We start from the raw sequence: 17801 nt of genomic DNA, 5'->3' as shown, positions 1-17801 counted from the left end.
AAACTATGCCATGTGAAACTATGCCATGTGATAAGAACTTGAAAACTCCAAAATATGCAGAATTAGATACACGTGTTTCCAATAATTTCATAGACGTTCATATACTTTCAAGACCATTCATATCACTATTTAAATTCATACTAAATATTATTAGATCTTTAAACTTCATTGATATTACCAAGTACCAGTTGTTATATCCGAAACCTTACATTTATTGCAATGTTATATAACATAAGACCAGGATAGAAACTATTATTCCGTCTAGTATAACCATAATAAATATATGAATAAACATTCTTGGAAATATCAAATCTTCGTTCAGGATAAGGTAGAGATCGCCGCCAATCAATTACACACTGGCTAGACGTAAAAATATTTCTATTCTTTGAAGACTAATTTTATGATAATAAAAATAAACACAATAAAATTTTTATAGCTGTTTTATAAGTTGTTCAGGTAAAAATTTCATTAAAACTGTACTATTCGAAAGTAAATATTAAATGATAATGGTTTTACTTAATTTAAAGCAAAAGTTTTAAATTCCTATTAATTTTTTCTTGGCTAAAAATAATAGCAAAAAACATATTTGTTTACTGACACCGCCCCTGTAATCTCAGTGGACTGTCTTTTCCTGCTTCTTTCCTGCTTATTGTCCAACATCAAGTTTAAATCTTCATCAAAAACAATGCAATTTTTTATCTGATGTTGTACGGTAAGCATAGTAAAATCACGCTAAATATGAATGAAATCTTTAAAAGTCTCCTTATGCCATTCATAAATCTTTACGTTGGGCACCCCGTGTGGACACCAGCGCACACCTGACCAATTATTTTACAACAGGTGTTCGGAAAATTACTAACAAACAATTCTTTAATGAAAGTTTCTAGTTTTTTTATCCATGTAAGTCAGTTCTTAGGATGATTTTTAAATTTAAGACATATTTTTTATTCTATGGGATAATATTACCTCAGATTAGGAAAACAACATAGATGATTAATGTAATTTTAGCGATACGTATAGATAATACATATAGATAACATTAACATTTAGATATATATTTTATAACATTATGTGTGTATAGTGTAAAACCATTTAAATTAAATTTAATACATACCATATATGTCATATAAATGTAACAATATATACTATAACGGTTATTATCTAACATAATATAGTTTCATTTAATAAATATTTTAGGAATGTAACAAAATACGTTAATAAACAAATAATAAGTTTTTAATTCGGGTTAAGACGAATAATATTGCCTAAGAACCGCCCAAGAAATAAACTAGCGGCACGCAAGTCTACGTCAGGGTCCCAATTTGATTTCATTCATGGCTTGGATGGAGCATAGTAGTACGCTTCGTGAAATGATCAAAGTAGCACTTTGAGAATCAGTTTGGACATTTACGCGTTTCATTCATCGACCCATTTATAGTATTAGAATTTGTGTCAAGATTTGTTTTTACTAGTAATTGACAATAATTCATTCAACATGTTTATAGAAAAAATCGCGTTTCTTGTGCTTTTCAACTTCTGTGTTTGTACCAGAATACCTTTAGAAGTATTTCAAAGATATCCAACCGAACATCATCATCATGGACATAAGTTAAATCATTTAAATAACGGAAATTTCTATCGGAAAAAGTTGCAGGAGCACATTTCTCTTAAAGTATTATACCAAGTGGGGGTAAGTAAAAAATAATTATGTTTTTTAGTGAATTAAACTAGTAGTATTTACATAGTTAATAAATTACAATAATTATCAAAAATCTGATAAGATCATGATTTTAATCATTTGTTAAACTTTAATCATTATAGGTAAGTCAGTCATGATTACTATTGTAACATCATCAAGATCTACGCAAAATTTATTGCTATCACTATATAAAAAACATAACGTTAATTCAAACAAAAAATGCGTTAGCACCATTGTTGAATCAGTAAGTTAATAATAGGTGAATATCGATATAAATCTTGATATTATTTTCCGTAACATATCATAGTTGACCTAGTTTTTAAGAGAAAAGCAGAAATATTAGATGTTGTGATGTAATATAATAATACCAAGAGAAATATTTTCTATTTCCTTTAAGATTGTTGCTAAATTAATCGATACAGTTAAATATAGTTTTAATAACATCAAGATCATTTTCTTTTTTTTTTATATAGTGAAATAGAAAACGTCCTATTTTACAAAATGTAAAATACGACTTCCTTAAATGAAACATCATATAAAAAATTATTTTAACATATTCAATTTATTATGTTAATAGAAATAATTGAGTGATAGATAACAATAATTGATTGAAGATACGTCCCCTAATAAAATAAGAGTTAATTGATAAATCTAATTTTTATTACCAGCTTACAGTTCACTAAAACATTTGTTTTATTTATTCTGCTCTATTATTTTAAATATAAATAATTTAATTAGTGCGAAAGCTATCAAATGCGATTATAGAAATTGCCATTCATCTGTTAATCAATGAGATTTAAATATGTTGAGCTTCGTAATGTAATAAGGAAGTTGATGTAGCATAAGTTGTTCTATATATCAATTCAAAAATGTTGTTATAAACGTTTTACATTAAATTCAAATTGGATTGATTAATTGGTTTCCATTTTTTAACATCTTAATATTCAGTAAATTACGATGAAAATGTAAATATTTACGGGTACAAAAAATGAAGGTCTCTTTGGACCAGATTCACAAATCGATATTAAACATCTTTAGGTCAATATCATCTGTAGCGTTACCAAACAGTTCTGAGGTTTCCGTTCTCTAAACCGGAAGTATCAGAGTTTCTCAGTCAAGCGTTTATAATATTTCCTTGACCTGTAGTTGATTTAACTTTTATCCAATATTTTGGTCGTTAATTAAATATATTTAAATATGATGTATATGGATTTTGGTCACGTTAACATCTTCATTTTTATGTTTAATGAAGTTGAGGTGAGTTTCAATTTATTGACAAAGAAGAAGCATCCATGTGCAGGGCAAGAGGCAGATTCGACAACGACGTTGTCTTTTTACTACTCAAATTCTTAACAAGGAGTACTGTAATCTGAAGATGAAGATTTTTAAAATTATTTCGTAACGGCCCCTCAAAACTTAAACTCAAAAAACCGTTTTGAGGACACGAAAAAACTCAATCACTATTTGGAAGAAAAGGAAAAAAATTATGCGGAATTACTCTCCAGAGTACCTTTACCTGTTGTTTATAATTCATATTTTTCTTGGATAACTCTTCCATAGAGATATGAGCAATTTGCAATGGGTTGAATTGTTTGCATTAAACATGTTCATAAAATCTTTTCTCTCCGAAACACACATTTATGTATAAAACATATACAACAAAAAAACAGCATAGAAACTATTATTCTGTCCATAACATAATCATATGAAAATATATGACACTTTAGAAAACACCAAATCATTTAAAAGTTTTATGTGTCGTCTTATCGTATGGTCGTCTTTATCTGAAGACGATTTTTTTTATATCATTTTGTGACAATCGTTCAAAACTTAAATTCAAAAAACTGTTTTGACCAACTGTTCAGACAAGAAAAAAATTTCCTTAGGGGATTTCCAGAGGACGAAATAAATTTTGAAAAATAAATCTTAACAAATCACACTTCTTTGGGTCGACACTGTCAACACATTACGAAAGAAAAGGTCGATCGGAACAAATGATAATTCGAAAGGGTCTATTTCCGGTCTATATACCGGAAGGACCAGAACCCTTCAGTCAAGCGTTTCACCAGTGGTTTTTTTACCTGATATTTTTTAAAATCCCGGTTTTTCCCTTTTAGATCCATCGTTTTCTGGCTATGATTTTTATATCTCGTAACGCAAATCGACTTGGTATCATTGAATCAGCTGTAGAATGTTATATTTGTGCATTTTTATTGTAATAAAAATTGTCGATAAATTTAGACTCCGTAGAGCAACAATAAAACATGTTATTTAATAAATTGAAGCTATTATTGTTAATAGTTCTCTATCTATTGTACTTGTACGATGTGTTTTGAAAGATGGCAAGATATTCTATTTGGGACTCGCCTAAAATTCTTTATTAACCATTATTATACATGATATGAAAACAACTTATGTCAGTTATATATTTAAAATTATTATGTATATGCATCGAGCTTTAACAAACATTTCAGAAAACATCAGTAATAAATTTAATTGGATTATTACACCAATAGTTAGTTGACATGATTCTACGCAAGGATTGCTTTAAACCATGAGAATAATATTCTAGATCTTAGAAAATGTAAGTAAGACAGGATACATTAAATAACAAACAGATTAAAAAACCTCAAGTCTTCATATAAAGGAAGTTCTTAGAAGAATTATTATACTTTCTTATAATAATTTGTACCGTCAGTCCTTATAAAACTGGTACTTCAGTTATTACCTAATATTATTACGTTTTTTTTTCATTACAAGACAAAAGGAAGTTAAAAATTATAGTTTCATTTGATTTTTTTTGTCATAATCTGTTATTTACTATTTTCGTAATTATATTGGGCCTGAAAATTCCTTTTGAGAATAAATGACGTCATTTAGTATATGTAATAGAACAATGCAACAATAAATAAAAACATGTATTGACAGGCAGAGAAAATAATTTTCCATTAGCAATGCATATATTTTCACAAAAAAATCCTTCAAAATTAAATCACGGTCCTTATATTAATAATAAAATTCCATTATTTATTACTAATTTATGTATCATTGAAGCATGTCAAAGTTGTTTTAATAGAAGCGAATAAGTAAGTTGTGCTTCAAAGGTTTCTAGGGCCTCTGTTTATCATTATCCTATGAATATATTATATTTTATCAGTTCATAAATACGATTGTGTCAGATCTCATTTAATTACATAATAAGCTGCATATATTACTAAACAACAATGTATATCTCATGAGGAGCTTTGTTATAATTTTATTTAATTATTCACACAGCTGTAAATATTTGCATTAATTTTTCACACATATGAAACTAAAAGTATTGTAATTATTATAAATCAAATGTTATGGTTTTTTTTATAGTTGAACACTAAAAGGCAAAAAAAAATTGTAGGCCTATTTTGTGCTTTTGGTCTATAAATAATATAAGTAATATTAGAGAACGAGAAATATTTTCTTTCTAAATTAGGAGCAAAAGTTTCAAAACATGATGTCACCTCTAAACTTAGACGTTATTCTTCATAGACCCTTTTATATAGCAATCAAATTGATGATGCGAAATTTCAAAAATCTGGTATTTGTAATTGTTTATGGAAGACTTTGTTCCAAGAATGTATAAATAAAATTATTATCTTGAAAAAATGTTGGTAATCGCTATTTAATAATTATCTATATTTTTTCTAATATATAACTATAGCATAGCATTTCTTTGTTTATAGTGATTTTATGCCAAGGCTATTTCGAAATATAATTATGAATCAGTAAATTACATTTCTAAGAATAAACATCCTCAAAACAGTTTTTACGAAAACAATTTTTGGCGACTTTTGTTTATGTTTGTGATATTTTTGTACATGTAAATTATTTATATAAAAGCGTATAACATAATTCTAAAATATAGATCGGTTATTATGGGTGTCTTTTAAAAGCGTCATAACTTTTGAAAGCTCCAGCTATTTTGAGATTACAGTTTATAGAAGTATATGTTCAAAGAGTGTTTTATTCGCCAAACTACACAGTACTTGAATTTTATGTTTTTTTTTGGTAATTGTGGTTAACCGGTAAGTAGAAGTGTCAAATCTAGAATGAGGACAAGCCTTAGAACTTTCTCTATGTACCATGGTAAAAAAATTACTGCATATCATCTTTTATATACTGAAATGTCTTTATTTCCTTAGAAGTAGTTCTAGCAAACATATACCGGAAATGTCATAACAATATTATTCAAATAACAAAAATTATTAGAGTTTAGCAAAAATTATATGAATATTCATCACGAACGCCCTTAATTTTTTTAAAAATATACCATATAGTTTCAAAAACTATTTAAAATTTTATAATTTAGTTTTAGATCAAACTATATATAGATAAAGAAGTGTGTCAAATTATATTCGGATCAATTTCTTTTGTAATAAAATGTTTTATAAAAGTAACATATACTACCATATAATTATCCACATACCATACAATTATATATCGATGAAACCCATACCATCAGGATTAAACATTTTTTGGTTATGAATCAGCGGTGGTATATCTATAAAATTTAAATAGAAAGAAATAGCTTTTAGATGCATTTTATTGCCGTTTAAATTTTATAATACAAAATTTAAATTTTATATGAGCTATATTGAAAATATTGTTTTTAGTTTTATATATAAATTAGAATTAATATACTGTTTGCAATAAATTAATAATCAATTATTATAATATCGTTAATTTTTCAAAATCAATTTACAATAAAGTTACTGTATAATTAATACGAATCTAATAATAATGATAACGTAATATTGTTAATATTTATCTGTTGTTAATATCTACCGTTGATTAGGCTAAAGCAACAGATGGACCGATGACTTCCAGTACGTCCCATGAAATGGTGTACGATTGTGAAAGTCTTAATGTTGAATTCACTTCCTCTCTATTGAGTCAGGCACAAAGAACACGATTTAGGACCCAAAGATAAGTGTCTCGGCGATTTTTACTTCCGGTACTTCCGTTCTGAACCTTTTTTTCCTCCATTTCATTCGTCTTTTGTTACCTTCAGGCCATATAAACACCATATTGATTATTATCAAAATAATTTTCAATTAAAATTATTATTACTTAATAAAGTTTACTATATAATTAAAGTTATATAGTAGTTGCATAAATTTTCATATTTAAAATAGAATTCTAGACCCTTTATTGACCTAGAAATGGATCTTTCTAATATAATTTTTCATTTAAATACCATATTTTTGAAAAAAATAAAATCTATACGGCAAAACTACTATATTTCAAAAAATGTATGTTAAAATAGGACGGAACGACTACCTAGGCTGAAGAATCCATATGTCAAGATATTTCTTGAAAGGTCCATGATTATTTCCGGACGATGAAAACTATTTCCGGTACTTCCGATCCGCTGGAGAACTTTTTTTTTGCTTTCAATCGTCTTTTGTCGTGGGATCTTTCCGACTATTAAATATATAAAGCCTTAAATAAGGATTATGTCGTACGCCTTTACAAGGAAATTAAACGCGTTTCGTTTTACGATTTGTGTTAATCATCCAAATTGGATCATCGTCATTTTTTTTGACTAAACACCTGCATTGACATGATAATTAAATGAAAGTATGCAATATGCAGATGTTAAAAATATACATCTCGCTTTTGCAGAATATTTAATTTGAATTTTTATTTAATTGATACACATTCCTTGCATTACAATTTAAAATAATGTTTTTTAAACTTTATATTGACAAAAAATATTTTTGATCTAGTGCTTAGTAGTTTTTTTTTGTTTTTTTGTACATATAAAGTTTGTATGGCGTTTAAAATCTAAGTTAAAAATTTTTTTTAATGGAATCACCATATCAATTACAAAATGCCAAATCGAATTGCAATATTGAGCTTTTGTTTATCTAACCATTATAAATTACACTAAATCTTTCAAGCTGTTACTGTAATATCTATAGAAATTATTCGTCATGGCGTGTCCGTCAAGCAATTAAGAGTATTTTTTATAAGAGTTTAAGCTGGGTCACAGTGCAGCTGTTGTTGATTCCTAACATCAAATTTTGCGTTCGGAGATGATACGGTTAACAAACGGATTATACACAGATGTTTGAAAAAAAAATCATTCCCGGAAATGAAGACCTGAACAATACAATTCGAAGAAAACTCACAGCATCCATCCATTATTAAAAAAAGCTTCTTATCACAGTAGGGAATTTACCCTTATTGATTCTTGGGTTAAGAAGATTGGGTTTTTTAATAGTACATTTTTATCAACACATTTGCATAATTTAGTTTAGTAATTGCCTAAATCTTCAGGTATATTGTGTCATCAAATATAGTGTAGTTTGCAATATTTGTCGTTGACCGTTAAAAATTCGTGTATAAAGTATAGTAAATATATTAGTTTTCTATGATACCGGAATGCAAATACTGGAGGATTTCCAAAACAAAATTACGATGATTTACAGCGATGGCAAGCTCAGAACTACTCCACTTGGCGTCTAAAATGGCGATTACTAAAAATATATATTAGGATTAACAATTAACCTTAAAACGTTAAAGTTTTACATTTGAAAACCTTAGGTTTGGTTAGTATTGGATCACCATTAATAGTTCACAGTTAATTTAAAACATAAAAAACTTTCATTTTTCATGTTTTAAAGTTTCGATTTTTTGAAAATAGAAATTTCGATTAATTTTAAAGTTTCGAGAAAAGACTTTTAGTTTCGATACGGCTGAAGCATTTATATAATCGTGGACTGAAAGTTCAAACGCTGAAAATTGAATTTAGCATTTTCTTATAATGAAAAAAATTGCGATTATACTTAAATTGACTGTTTAGAAATATTTCATACCAATAAAAGAGTTTCTTAATTTATTTGTAATCATAATTTACTTAAAGGTGACTACTGAAACTAATTTAGAGAGCTATAAAATAGATGAAATCTGTAAAAAGTTGATAATACTTGTTATTATAGGTATATTATAGTTTATAAAGATATTCTCTCAAAAAATGTCAGGTTATGATTTAAAAATTAGTACAAGTTAGTAATAAACTTTGGATGAAATAGACTCTTGTAATGTCTATATTAATAACGATTTCCGAAAAAAAGAAGTGACAGAATCGGAAAAATAGAATTTTGACGGATTTGTTTTTACATTTTTTTACATTTGGCACGAAACAGCCAACAAATCAAAAATATTGACCAGAAAATTTCACTCCTAAGCTTCAGCTTCATTATTCATTCATTATCAGTATTGCTTTGTGTAATCATCAATAAGAAAAGTATTAATAGCAATAAAATGGAAATTGGAAGATCAGGTATGAAACATATTTAATATTATATTTTGCTCACCCGTGTTATATAGCGATTTCAATAAAACATTTGTTTATATATCAAATGATATATAGTCCAAAATGTTTGTTATAGTTATGTGGTAGCTTTCTCATTTGTTACTGTTGTTCAATTAGTTAAAACTTTCATCAATCTCAAGAGAAATTTATTTTTTATCTAGTTTAGACGTTCTTTAGTAATATGTTCTAATTAAATTTGTTAAGAAAATTACAATAAAATATGTTGTAAAATGCGTTGAAGGAAATAAATGTTGATTGCTTAAAATTGATCTCAAGGTGCAGGCTTCCGAATACTCGTAAAAGTAAAAAAAGAGGAGGATGAAATGTATCATTGCACCACAGTTTGGTGCCATGTTCTTGGGTTCTTACCACCTGCTTCTCACCATTTTCCCACGATTCCTGAAATCAAACCCAACCTATACAAAATTTTATACGGGGACTGTGTACATCGAACACTTGTTCTTCCGGATACAGATCACGTGTGGGGTTAAAGCAGATCCGTCTTTGAAATATCGTCGCTTATCTTATTTCAATTATTTTTTTCTTTTTATTTTTAGACATCGGAGGAAGACCTTCCGGAGTGTAATACGAGGTCGGTGTGTAACAAAGTGGACCTGTACGATACTCCGTGGGTAGAGAAGCAATGTCGATGCCCTAATGGACGAACGTGTCCGATGGATTTATCATTTGAAGATGGCCATACGTTTGTTGATAAAACTCGACAGTATAAAGTGTGCGAATCGATTAGAAAATTACCCAAGTGCAGGTGAGCATGCTAAATAAAACATTATATCATTAATTGCGTACATACATTTTTTAATTACTTAATAATACATTGATAAATTATTACGTCAGAATGATTTTACATTTTTAGCATTAAATGCATATATCTCAGCTCTTAGTAAACTTCATTAAACATATCAATATATTTTTTTAAATAATTTTCCGTTGATTCTTTAGAAGTTCAGGTAGACTTTTTGCACTCTTTTTATTGTTTTAATCAAATAGATAATATTATTAGTTGTATGACTTAATCTGTAGAGATTTTCTTTGTTCGACATTAAAATTGTATTTAAAATGGGATATTTTCGCACTCTTTTGCGGTATTAAAAGGATCAGGTCCAATCTTTCAAAACAACACGTACAAATTATTTTACGGTACTACAACCAATTTGTAATATTCTTAGACACAATGTTGTGTAATTATTAATATAAAAAGTCTTCAGTATTTGAATATACATAATTGCAAGCTTTGCTGGATGAATATTTAATATATATTGAGATGACATATATGAGATTGACAATATATGAACACTGGTTGCCACACAGAAACTAAAAAGACTTATGGAAAATAGTGACAGTAATATATATCATCTATATATTGACCTAGGTTGTGTTCGGTCAACACGTGCGGAGTCTGTTGAATTTGTATTAAGTATTCATCCAGTAAATCTTATATAATTTTATTTACGAGAATCCCAAACGTAAGTTTTGACCATTCCGGATAACCCACTACATCCATGCCAAAACCTGAGATTCCGTTAAAGAATAGGAGGGCATGAAGGGACTTACAAACTGATGAAAACTGCTCAAATATTGACTGCTGAACGCTACATTCAGTTGAATACGAGGGTTGATATTTATATTTTGAGCCTAATAATGGAAAAACAGTATTTTATTAACGAAAATGGCTTTACTGTTTTTCGAAGTATTGAGGACAAGTTATGCTCAAATGACAAAACCTTTTGAATAAGGTTATAATTCTAAAGGTTAAACAAACTTCTAGTTGAAAACGTCAAATGAAGCTTAACAACATTTAGTATGCTAAAAATCAAAATATAAATAGCAACCCTCATAAATACCCGAGGAACTTGATTAAAAAAGACCGTTTAATAGACATGCAAGCAGGCTAAATGTTCAAACAACGCTCAACATCTCGGACTCGAATATGATGTGAGAAGTTTTCTCACACGTGAGATATCTACTAGATTTGACCCCATCAGACTATAATATGATTAATGCAATACGCTTTAGTGGATACATATTTCAAAACCTTAAGCCATACAGCATTTCTATATTACCTGACAGGATGACAGTAAAGTCATAGAAAGCAATGTACAATACTAAAAAAATTAATTGAGTTTTCTAGTATTTTATATGAAATAAATTTACTGAAAAATCTTTAAAAATTAAGTTATATTACTCTTGATGCAAGTACTATATTCATTTTTATATTTTAATTTTCAATACATCTTTGTATTGTTTCTGTTACAACATTACACAACTCTGATAAACATATAAAATAAAATATATCATAGCAAATATTAAAAATCGATAAATTATTGTTCAGTGCTGTTTTATTAACTTTTAACGACTGATATATTCATTTTATTCTAAAGAACAGAAAATATTAAAAATTATTCTGCTAATATGAAATTGTTCGATTTTATTTATAATTTTTCGAATTCGTTTTTGAATAAATTATTGTATACCTATTATAATTTATAGCATATTTTAAGAAATGTGGTAAATTTAAACTATCCCAACATAATTATATACATTAATACTAAAATCTAATCTAATCCATCTAATTTATTAGGCATCTGTTCATTCTTATTAAGTATACTCATGTAAATATCTGATCGACCATTTGGTACATTGATAACCAAAATGTATGATGACATTTCCAATAATTTATGTTTATTCTTTATTCCTAAGCATAAAAAAGTTATGGTCCATTATAAGGCGTGTCTAGTTGGTAGTAAAATATCGTCCAGAATATAATATCGGATTTTTGATCAATCAATATATTCATCAACTATATAATTTAGATAGATGGTTTCTTTGACACCATTTCATAGCAGTAAAGTTCATTATACCGATATTATTGTTAACAGAATCAAAATAAACAATTCCCTTAATATTCATTACTCGTCTTTCGATTTGAATTTTAATTACGTCATATTAACTGTATTTGACCACGCGAACACAATCAAATCGTAAAAACATTTGTTCAATCACTCCCAATTACGTATTGGAAATGAGTGTTAAAATATCAGTTTTATGTATCAATAAATTTTTTTGAGTATTTTTGAATATATTAATACATAATCACTCACTCATTCAATAAGATATTTTTCACCTAATTAATTCCTTCAAGAATGATACATTCATTCCTACTTTTCCACATTATTTATATTTTTGGTTGCTTGGACTGTTTTCGTAGTATTGTTTATCCACTCAGCTGGCAATCTTTTTGATTTAGGTATCTAGTAAGGGATCCATACTTCATCTATTGTCATTTATTGACGCAAAAAATCTTTTTATTTTAATTGAACAGCTCTAAACAGTACTTTGAATCGTCAACAAAATGCGCTGTTTTTAGTATCTTCTGATATTTATATGATAATTAATTTTACGATTTTCCAGAACTCTTTTGGAGATTTTTATTTTTGTAGAAACAACTTCCGATTTTGGGTGATCCTCTCATCATCTCAGGATCATGGGTATTACATTTAGCATAAGAATTAATGATAGTTGATTTCCTTAGTGTTACTAGTTTCCATTATGTTTATCAAGCCTTTCATTAGTTTTTTTGCATTATTTGAAAGTTTCTATTCGGAAGTTACGTAATCAAGTATTAAGAATGGTGCTAGTCTCTTAAAGCTTAGCTCGCTCGGCAGATACTTATTAAATTAACATGAGAGGTAACTGGTATTTTAGATATTTCGTTTTTTGTGTCAACTAAGCATAATAGAGAATATATAATATACCATAAGGGTAGCTAGACCCCCATTTAATACCAAGATTTTTTTAGATTTGGTTTAAAGTTTCAAATTCCGGATGGGAGTATGAGGACATAATAAGAATGATTCCGCATATACAATGTTTTAAATCCAAGATACAATAACCCAACAGAATGTTATAACAGTTAATGTTTATTGATACTAAACAGATAAAGTACTTTTCAATTATATTTTATTAAGTTTTAATAGGCAACATATGGATTGTACAATACATATTCGTCCGAACGTAAGAACAAATTAAAATAATGGCTCGATTCAATTGGTAGATGTATATTTAGTTATTTTTATTAAATGCATATGTATAATAACTGTATTATATATATATATATATATATATATATATATATATATATATATATATATATATATATATTAATTTTTATATTTAATTTTTCGTTTTAAGAAATTCATACAGAAGTGGTAATTGTGTGATGAATCTGTCCAGGTCTGGTAAAAATGGCATGGCAAAACATTAGATATCGCAAAAAATCCTTAACCTTATATATATATATATATATATATATATATCTAATGTTCATGCCATTTTTACCAGACCTGGGCAGATTCATCACACAATTACCACTTCTGTATGAATTTCTTAAAACAAAAAATTAAATATAAAAATTAATATATATATATATATATATATATATATATATATCTAATGTTCATGCCATTTTTACCAGACGAGGACAGATTCATCACACAATTACCACTTCTGTATGAATTTCTTAAAACGAAAAATTAAATATTTTAAAAAAAGTCTTCGATTTTCAATTCTGTAGGGATGGACAAAATAATATGAACACCATACAATATAGTACATCTTGTTGCTTGTTGGCATTTATTCATGCATTATTTCCGTGTAAATAATGTGACTTGCATGTATTGCTCAATTTACATGCCAAATATTTTAGGCTATATTTAATTCTTATATGCTTTGCATTATACATACGCTAATCGCGGCAAAGGGACAGCAAAACTCAACACGCACTAGAATAATACTAAGTTGAGAAAAACAGTACGATGGGAGCATTCATGGAAGGGCTGCCATTGTGACATTTTATAACGGAAGCCACTGCTAAGCTGCAAAAGAAGTGGTGCAATTATCATACTGAACACTTCATCATTGGAAGAATGTGGTATGATCCGCTGTAGCATCGTTTACATTGTTTCTACAAACGACCGGGTTTATGTATAGAGAATTACAAAAGAACTATACGATCTGGACTGCCCGCTTCATATAGTCTAGCACGGGGGAGGTTCCTTTATGATTTGGGCGGCAATATCGTGTTATTCATCTGGTACCCCCATTCATATCATTGGTATGATGAATCACATACCCAATAATGAAATTCTTACTATGACTAGATCAGAACCAGTACAAATGCCGGAATCTCAATATCACTGAAGCAATTGGGGGATGTTTTGGTACAAGAATGGGACAACATTCCATTGGAGACTATTCAGATACTCTATAAATCTATCCACGAAGAATTGCTGTATATGTCCGGTGTTCATATTATTTAGTCCATATACCTTAATGAACAACCAAACGTTTAATATTCGTACATTTATATAATAATATATTATTAATACAATTATTTGTTTCAAACGTTTTTTTTTAATATATTTTGTGTAAGTTACTTTTAATTTATTATATTTAGATTTCGTTACCTTTTATATTTGATTATAATTAAAACGTTATGGATAAAAAATCTGAAAGATGGTGAGATTACACAAACTTGTACATATCAATATATTAACAGGAAACCTATTTGGTAGTGTAAAATAAAATATTTTCACATATTCAATCAAAAGGTTTTATTTTAATCTATTTTGCAAATATTACTTAATTCTCTCATAGTATTTTTGTTAAAAATGTTGTTTATATGTTTTATTTTGCAATGGATCTTTCCAACAAAACTTAACTATAATATTTTTTTTGTTTTAGATATTTTCGTGATTCAACGTGGGCAATTACGCTGTACCAGAATAACGTTACAGATCAAGTAATTCACTGTCACTGTCCAAAGAATTCCTTGGCATATCTCAACAAGAGAAACGTATTACATTTGCCAAATGGCCAGCTAGCATTTCAGTATCTCTTTTCGTGCTCCCCACAAACGGTAAGCCTGAAATACAGTTTGATACAATGTAACACAATTAGCGACTCGTGAATAATCTCGCTGACAAAACGTTGAGAAAAAAACTTATTCAATATAAACGATTACTGGGTGTGGAGGAATATCGTGTTTCTTTTATTGGTGATGATGGAAGCTTAGTCTTGACTTCCATTCTTCGGAATACATGTGCGTGTTTTTTTTCGAAACTCAATACAATCTAACGATACTTATGTTTCATAATGTGTTAAACACAAATTAATTTAACCTTGATTTAATGAATAAAAAATTATAGTAAAGCAATTAAAATAGCACTGTAAGTTGCTGTTTCCTGCTTTTTAATCGAACAAAAAAATTATTTCAAAAACCGCATCTTTACAAACCGAATTTTGTGTTTCATGGTAATCTGTTTTTAATTTTGTTTAATAATGCCAGTCTTGTTACAGTTGCTTGCCTGTAAGAATCACTATATTTCGAAACATAAATTAGTTGATGTTCTTGATAATGGAAGCCTGGGAAACATTATCATTATTTATTTTTAATTTTTTTCCAATTTAATAAATATTTACCGAATTAAACATTACTCTGGTAACTACCTGTTTTCAAAATTAAGATATCCAGTTGGTCTAATTCAATTCTAACAATTATGAATATAATAATTTTTAATGATATTCACTATAGCACTAAAACACTTAAAGTGTTAGTTTTAATTATCTCATGTAATACTTTAAGTTCTCTCGGTTTCTATTCTACAGGATTTTGCTTAGAGCTTTATGACATATTAATTTATTTACCTCGATATTTTGGTTTTACTATCTATAAGTGTATTATTAGCTTAGAAGTGCTTTTGTTCGTTGCATAAATTCATCGATAAATTCCGTATTTTGATTGATATTATCCTAACTTCTTCCCGTGCATTTATAACATTTGCCCAAAGACTGTTATTTTTGCGCTGCATATTTATATTCTGTCAGAAAAGTGAATTTAAGTGCAGGGAATTTTGAAAAATGATTTTAAAATAGTCAGCTATCCATGCTCAAGAATAGTTTTTCAAAGGCTTGAAACATTTGCAAAACTCTCTTAAGCGTTGGTGCTTTAATTCAATCCACCTGGTTTTATTGTACCGAAGCTACAGAGTTCTACCAGATATTTTACTGAAATTCTGAAGATGGAGTTTCCGTTACCTCAGACTTCCAAAACCATCCTAGAGAAAATAATTTTGGAAAAATTAATAGTTTCCGCTTTATTTCAAATGTCTTTTTTGATCACAGTATTATATACTTTTGTCATCAATATGACATTTTTATATTAGTATGATATTTGATCTTGATATGGTTTTTCTATTTTCGGTGATAAAATACAAAATTATTTAGAGTTGAAATTCTATATAATTTATTAAATCAACATTTAAAAAACCTGTATTATAAATCAGCGAAAATACAATTATATGGGTGGGATTTTTAACAATTTACCTTGACTGTTTCTGCGGTACCGCCTCTGTACTCAACTACAAAATAATTGTTCTTGCAGAGACTTCGATGCCAGAGAAAGGAACCATGCCGTTTGTTTACAGTCCGCAAGCGTCAAGAATTCTTGGACGAAGTGAATGTAAATACATTATGCCAATGCCCCCAAGCCCATCGATGCCCGCACCATCACACGGACTATGGCGTAATCTCAGTAAAAACATTCAGCGAAGACACCATCAAGACTTATAGCGGTTACTGCTTACCTTCGTAGTACTTCAACAGGGGGCAGACGATTCGTGTACAGCTCGCTATAGTACAATGTAGACGAGACCTCGTTTCATTTTAAATTAAGTTTTCTTTAATTTATTCATGTTTTTCTCTGATGAAGTGTACAGTAGATTAGTCGAATTAAGAATGACCGTATTTATTTTTGTATTTAATTTTCAATGCACAACCTGCTTGAGCTTTCGGAGGGACTTGATTATTTGATCGTTTTTATCCAACTATTTATTGATCTTTAGTAACAATTTCCTTTTATCAAATAATCAAGTATTAAGGACTACGTGTTTATTATGGTGCGATTTTTCATAATAAACCAAAAAATCTTAAAGGACTTTAGACTTAAAATGAATCCCTAAATTTGTGGAATGTGAGTGATGAATTCTAATGATCTAAAATGCCTTGTATCAAAGATATTGGGTAAGTAACAAAATAACATTGACGAATACATTCCACAAATAAAGCTTTAAAGATATCTACGAATACATATTTCATTTGTTAAGTGGCAAAAGTATCATGTAATGTAAATAAATAATAAAAAATTCATATCGATCGCGTTAAGTTTAGTTTTGTTATAATTTGGCGAATAAAAAAGGACAGAAAAATGTTTTGTATATAACAATGTTACAAGTTGTAGTGTTTACCTCGCTAGGCCATACTTGCGTTTATCTGTTAAGTTCTTCTTAAGTTAACGTTTTAATGCAATTATTCTACCATGTAAAAATAATAGAATTTTATACAAATATACAAAGTTGTTAGACAAACTTTAAATTTCATATTAATTAGTTATAGAACTTTGTATTACAATATGTACAAACTATTAATAAATATTTTAGTACATGTAGTTGTTCTTTATAAACATAAGTATTCTTATCAACTTGATTAAATTATGAAATTAATTATTTTTTAAATTTAATTTATATTTTTATATAAATCAATAATTGTCTTAATTCCAATATTAAATAAATTCAAAATAATTTACATAAGATAGCTACTGCTGAAATATTTAAAGTTATATTGTAGCTCTAAGTTCTTGATGCTTTCCAAGAGATAGCGCTACCGGGACTA

The 17801-nt window shown here is 28.2% G+C and overlaps 2 protein-coding genes across 2 annotated transcripts in view; one reads left to right on the top strand and one right to left on the bottom strand.

Moving 5' to 3' along the window:
- Nucleotides 1–17801, bottom strand: part of LOC143197645 (elongation factor-like GTPase 1) — a 151475-nt gene that overhangs the window by 14154 nt on the left and 119520 nt on the right. The gene's annotated exons all lie outside the window — the stretch shown is intronic.
- aos (protein argos) lies at nucleotides 1362–17574 on the top strand. Its single transcript, XM_076406255.1, has 4 exons — nucleotides 1362–1690; nucleotides 9614–9822; nucleotides 14817–14991; nucleotides 16516–17574. The coding sequence occupies exons 1-4, from the start codon at nucleotides 1496–1498 to the stop codon at nucleotides 16723–16725; spliced, it is 789 nt and encodes a 262-aa protein (XP_076262370.1). The 5' UTR covers nucleotides 1362–1495; the 3' UTR covers nucleotides 16726–17574.

This window comes from Rhynchophorus ferrugineus, unplaced genomic scaffold (assembly GCF_030347505.1).
Source record: "Rhynchophorus ferrugineus isolate W39M unplaced genomic scaffold, kcgeb_rfMv2 rfM5, whole genome shotgun sequence".
Taxonomy (NCBI): Eukaryota; Metazoa; Arthropoda; class Insecta; order Coleoptera; family Curculionidae; genus Rhynchophorus; species Rhynchophorus ferrugineus.
The sequence above is the reverse complement of the archived record's forward strand: the minus strand, read 5'-3'. Positions and strand labels throughout refer to the sequence as shown.

Coding starts and splice junctions, on each gene's coding strand:
- aos (XM_076406255.1), top strand. CDS start 1,496: ATGTTTATAGAAAAAATCGCGTTTCTTGTGCTTTTCAACTTCTGTGTT. Junction 1,691..9,613: donor AAGTATTATACCAAGTGGGG/GTAAGTAAAAAA, acceptor TTTTATTTTTAG/ACATCGGAGGAAGACCTTCC. Junction 14,992..16,515: donor TTTCGTGCTCCCCACAAACG/GTAAGCCTGAAA, acceptor TTGTTCTTGCAG/AGACTTCGATGCCAGAGAAA.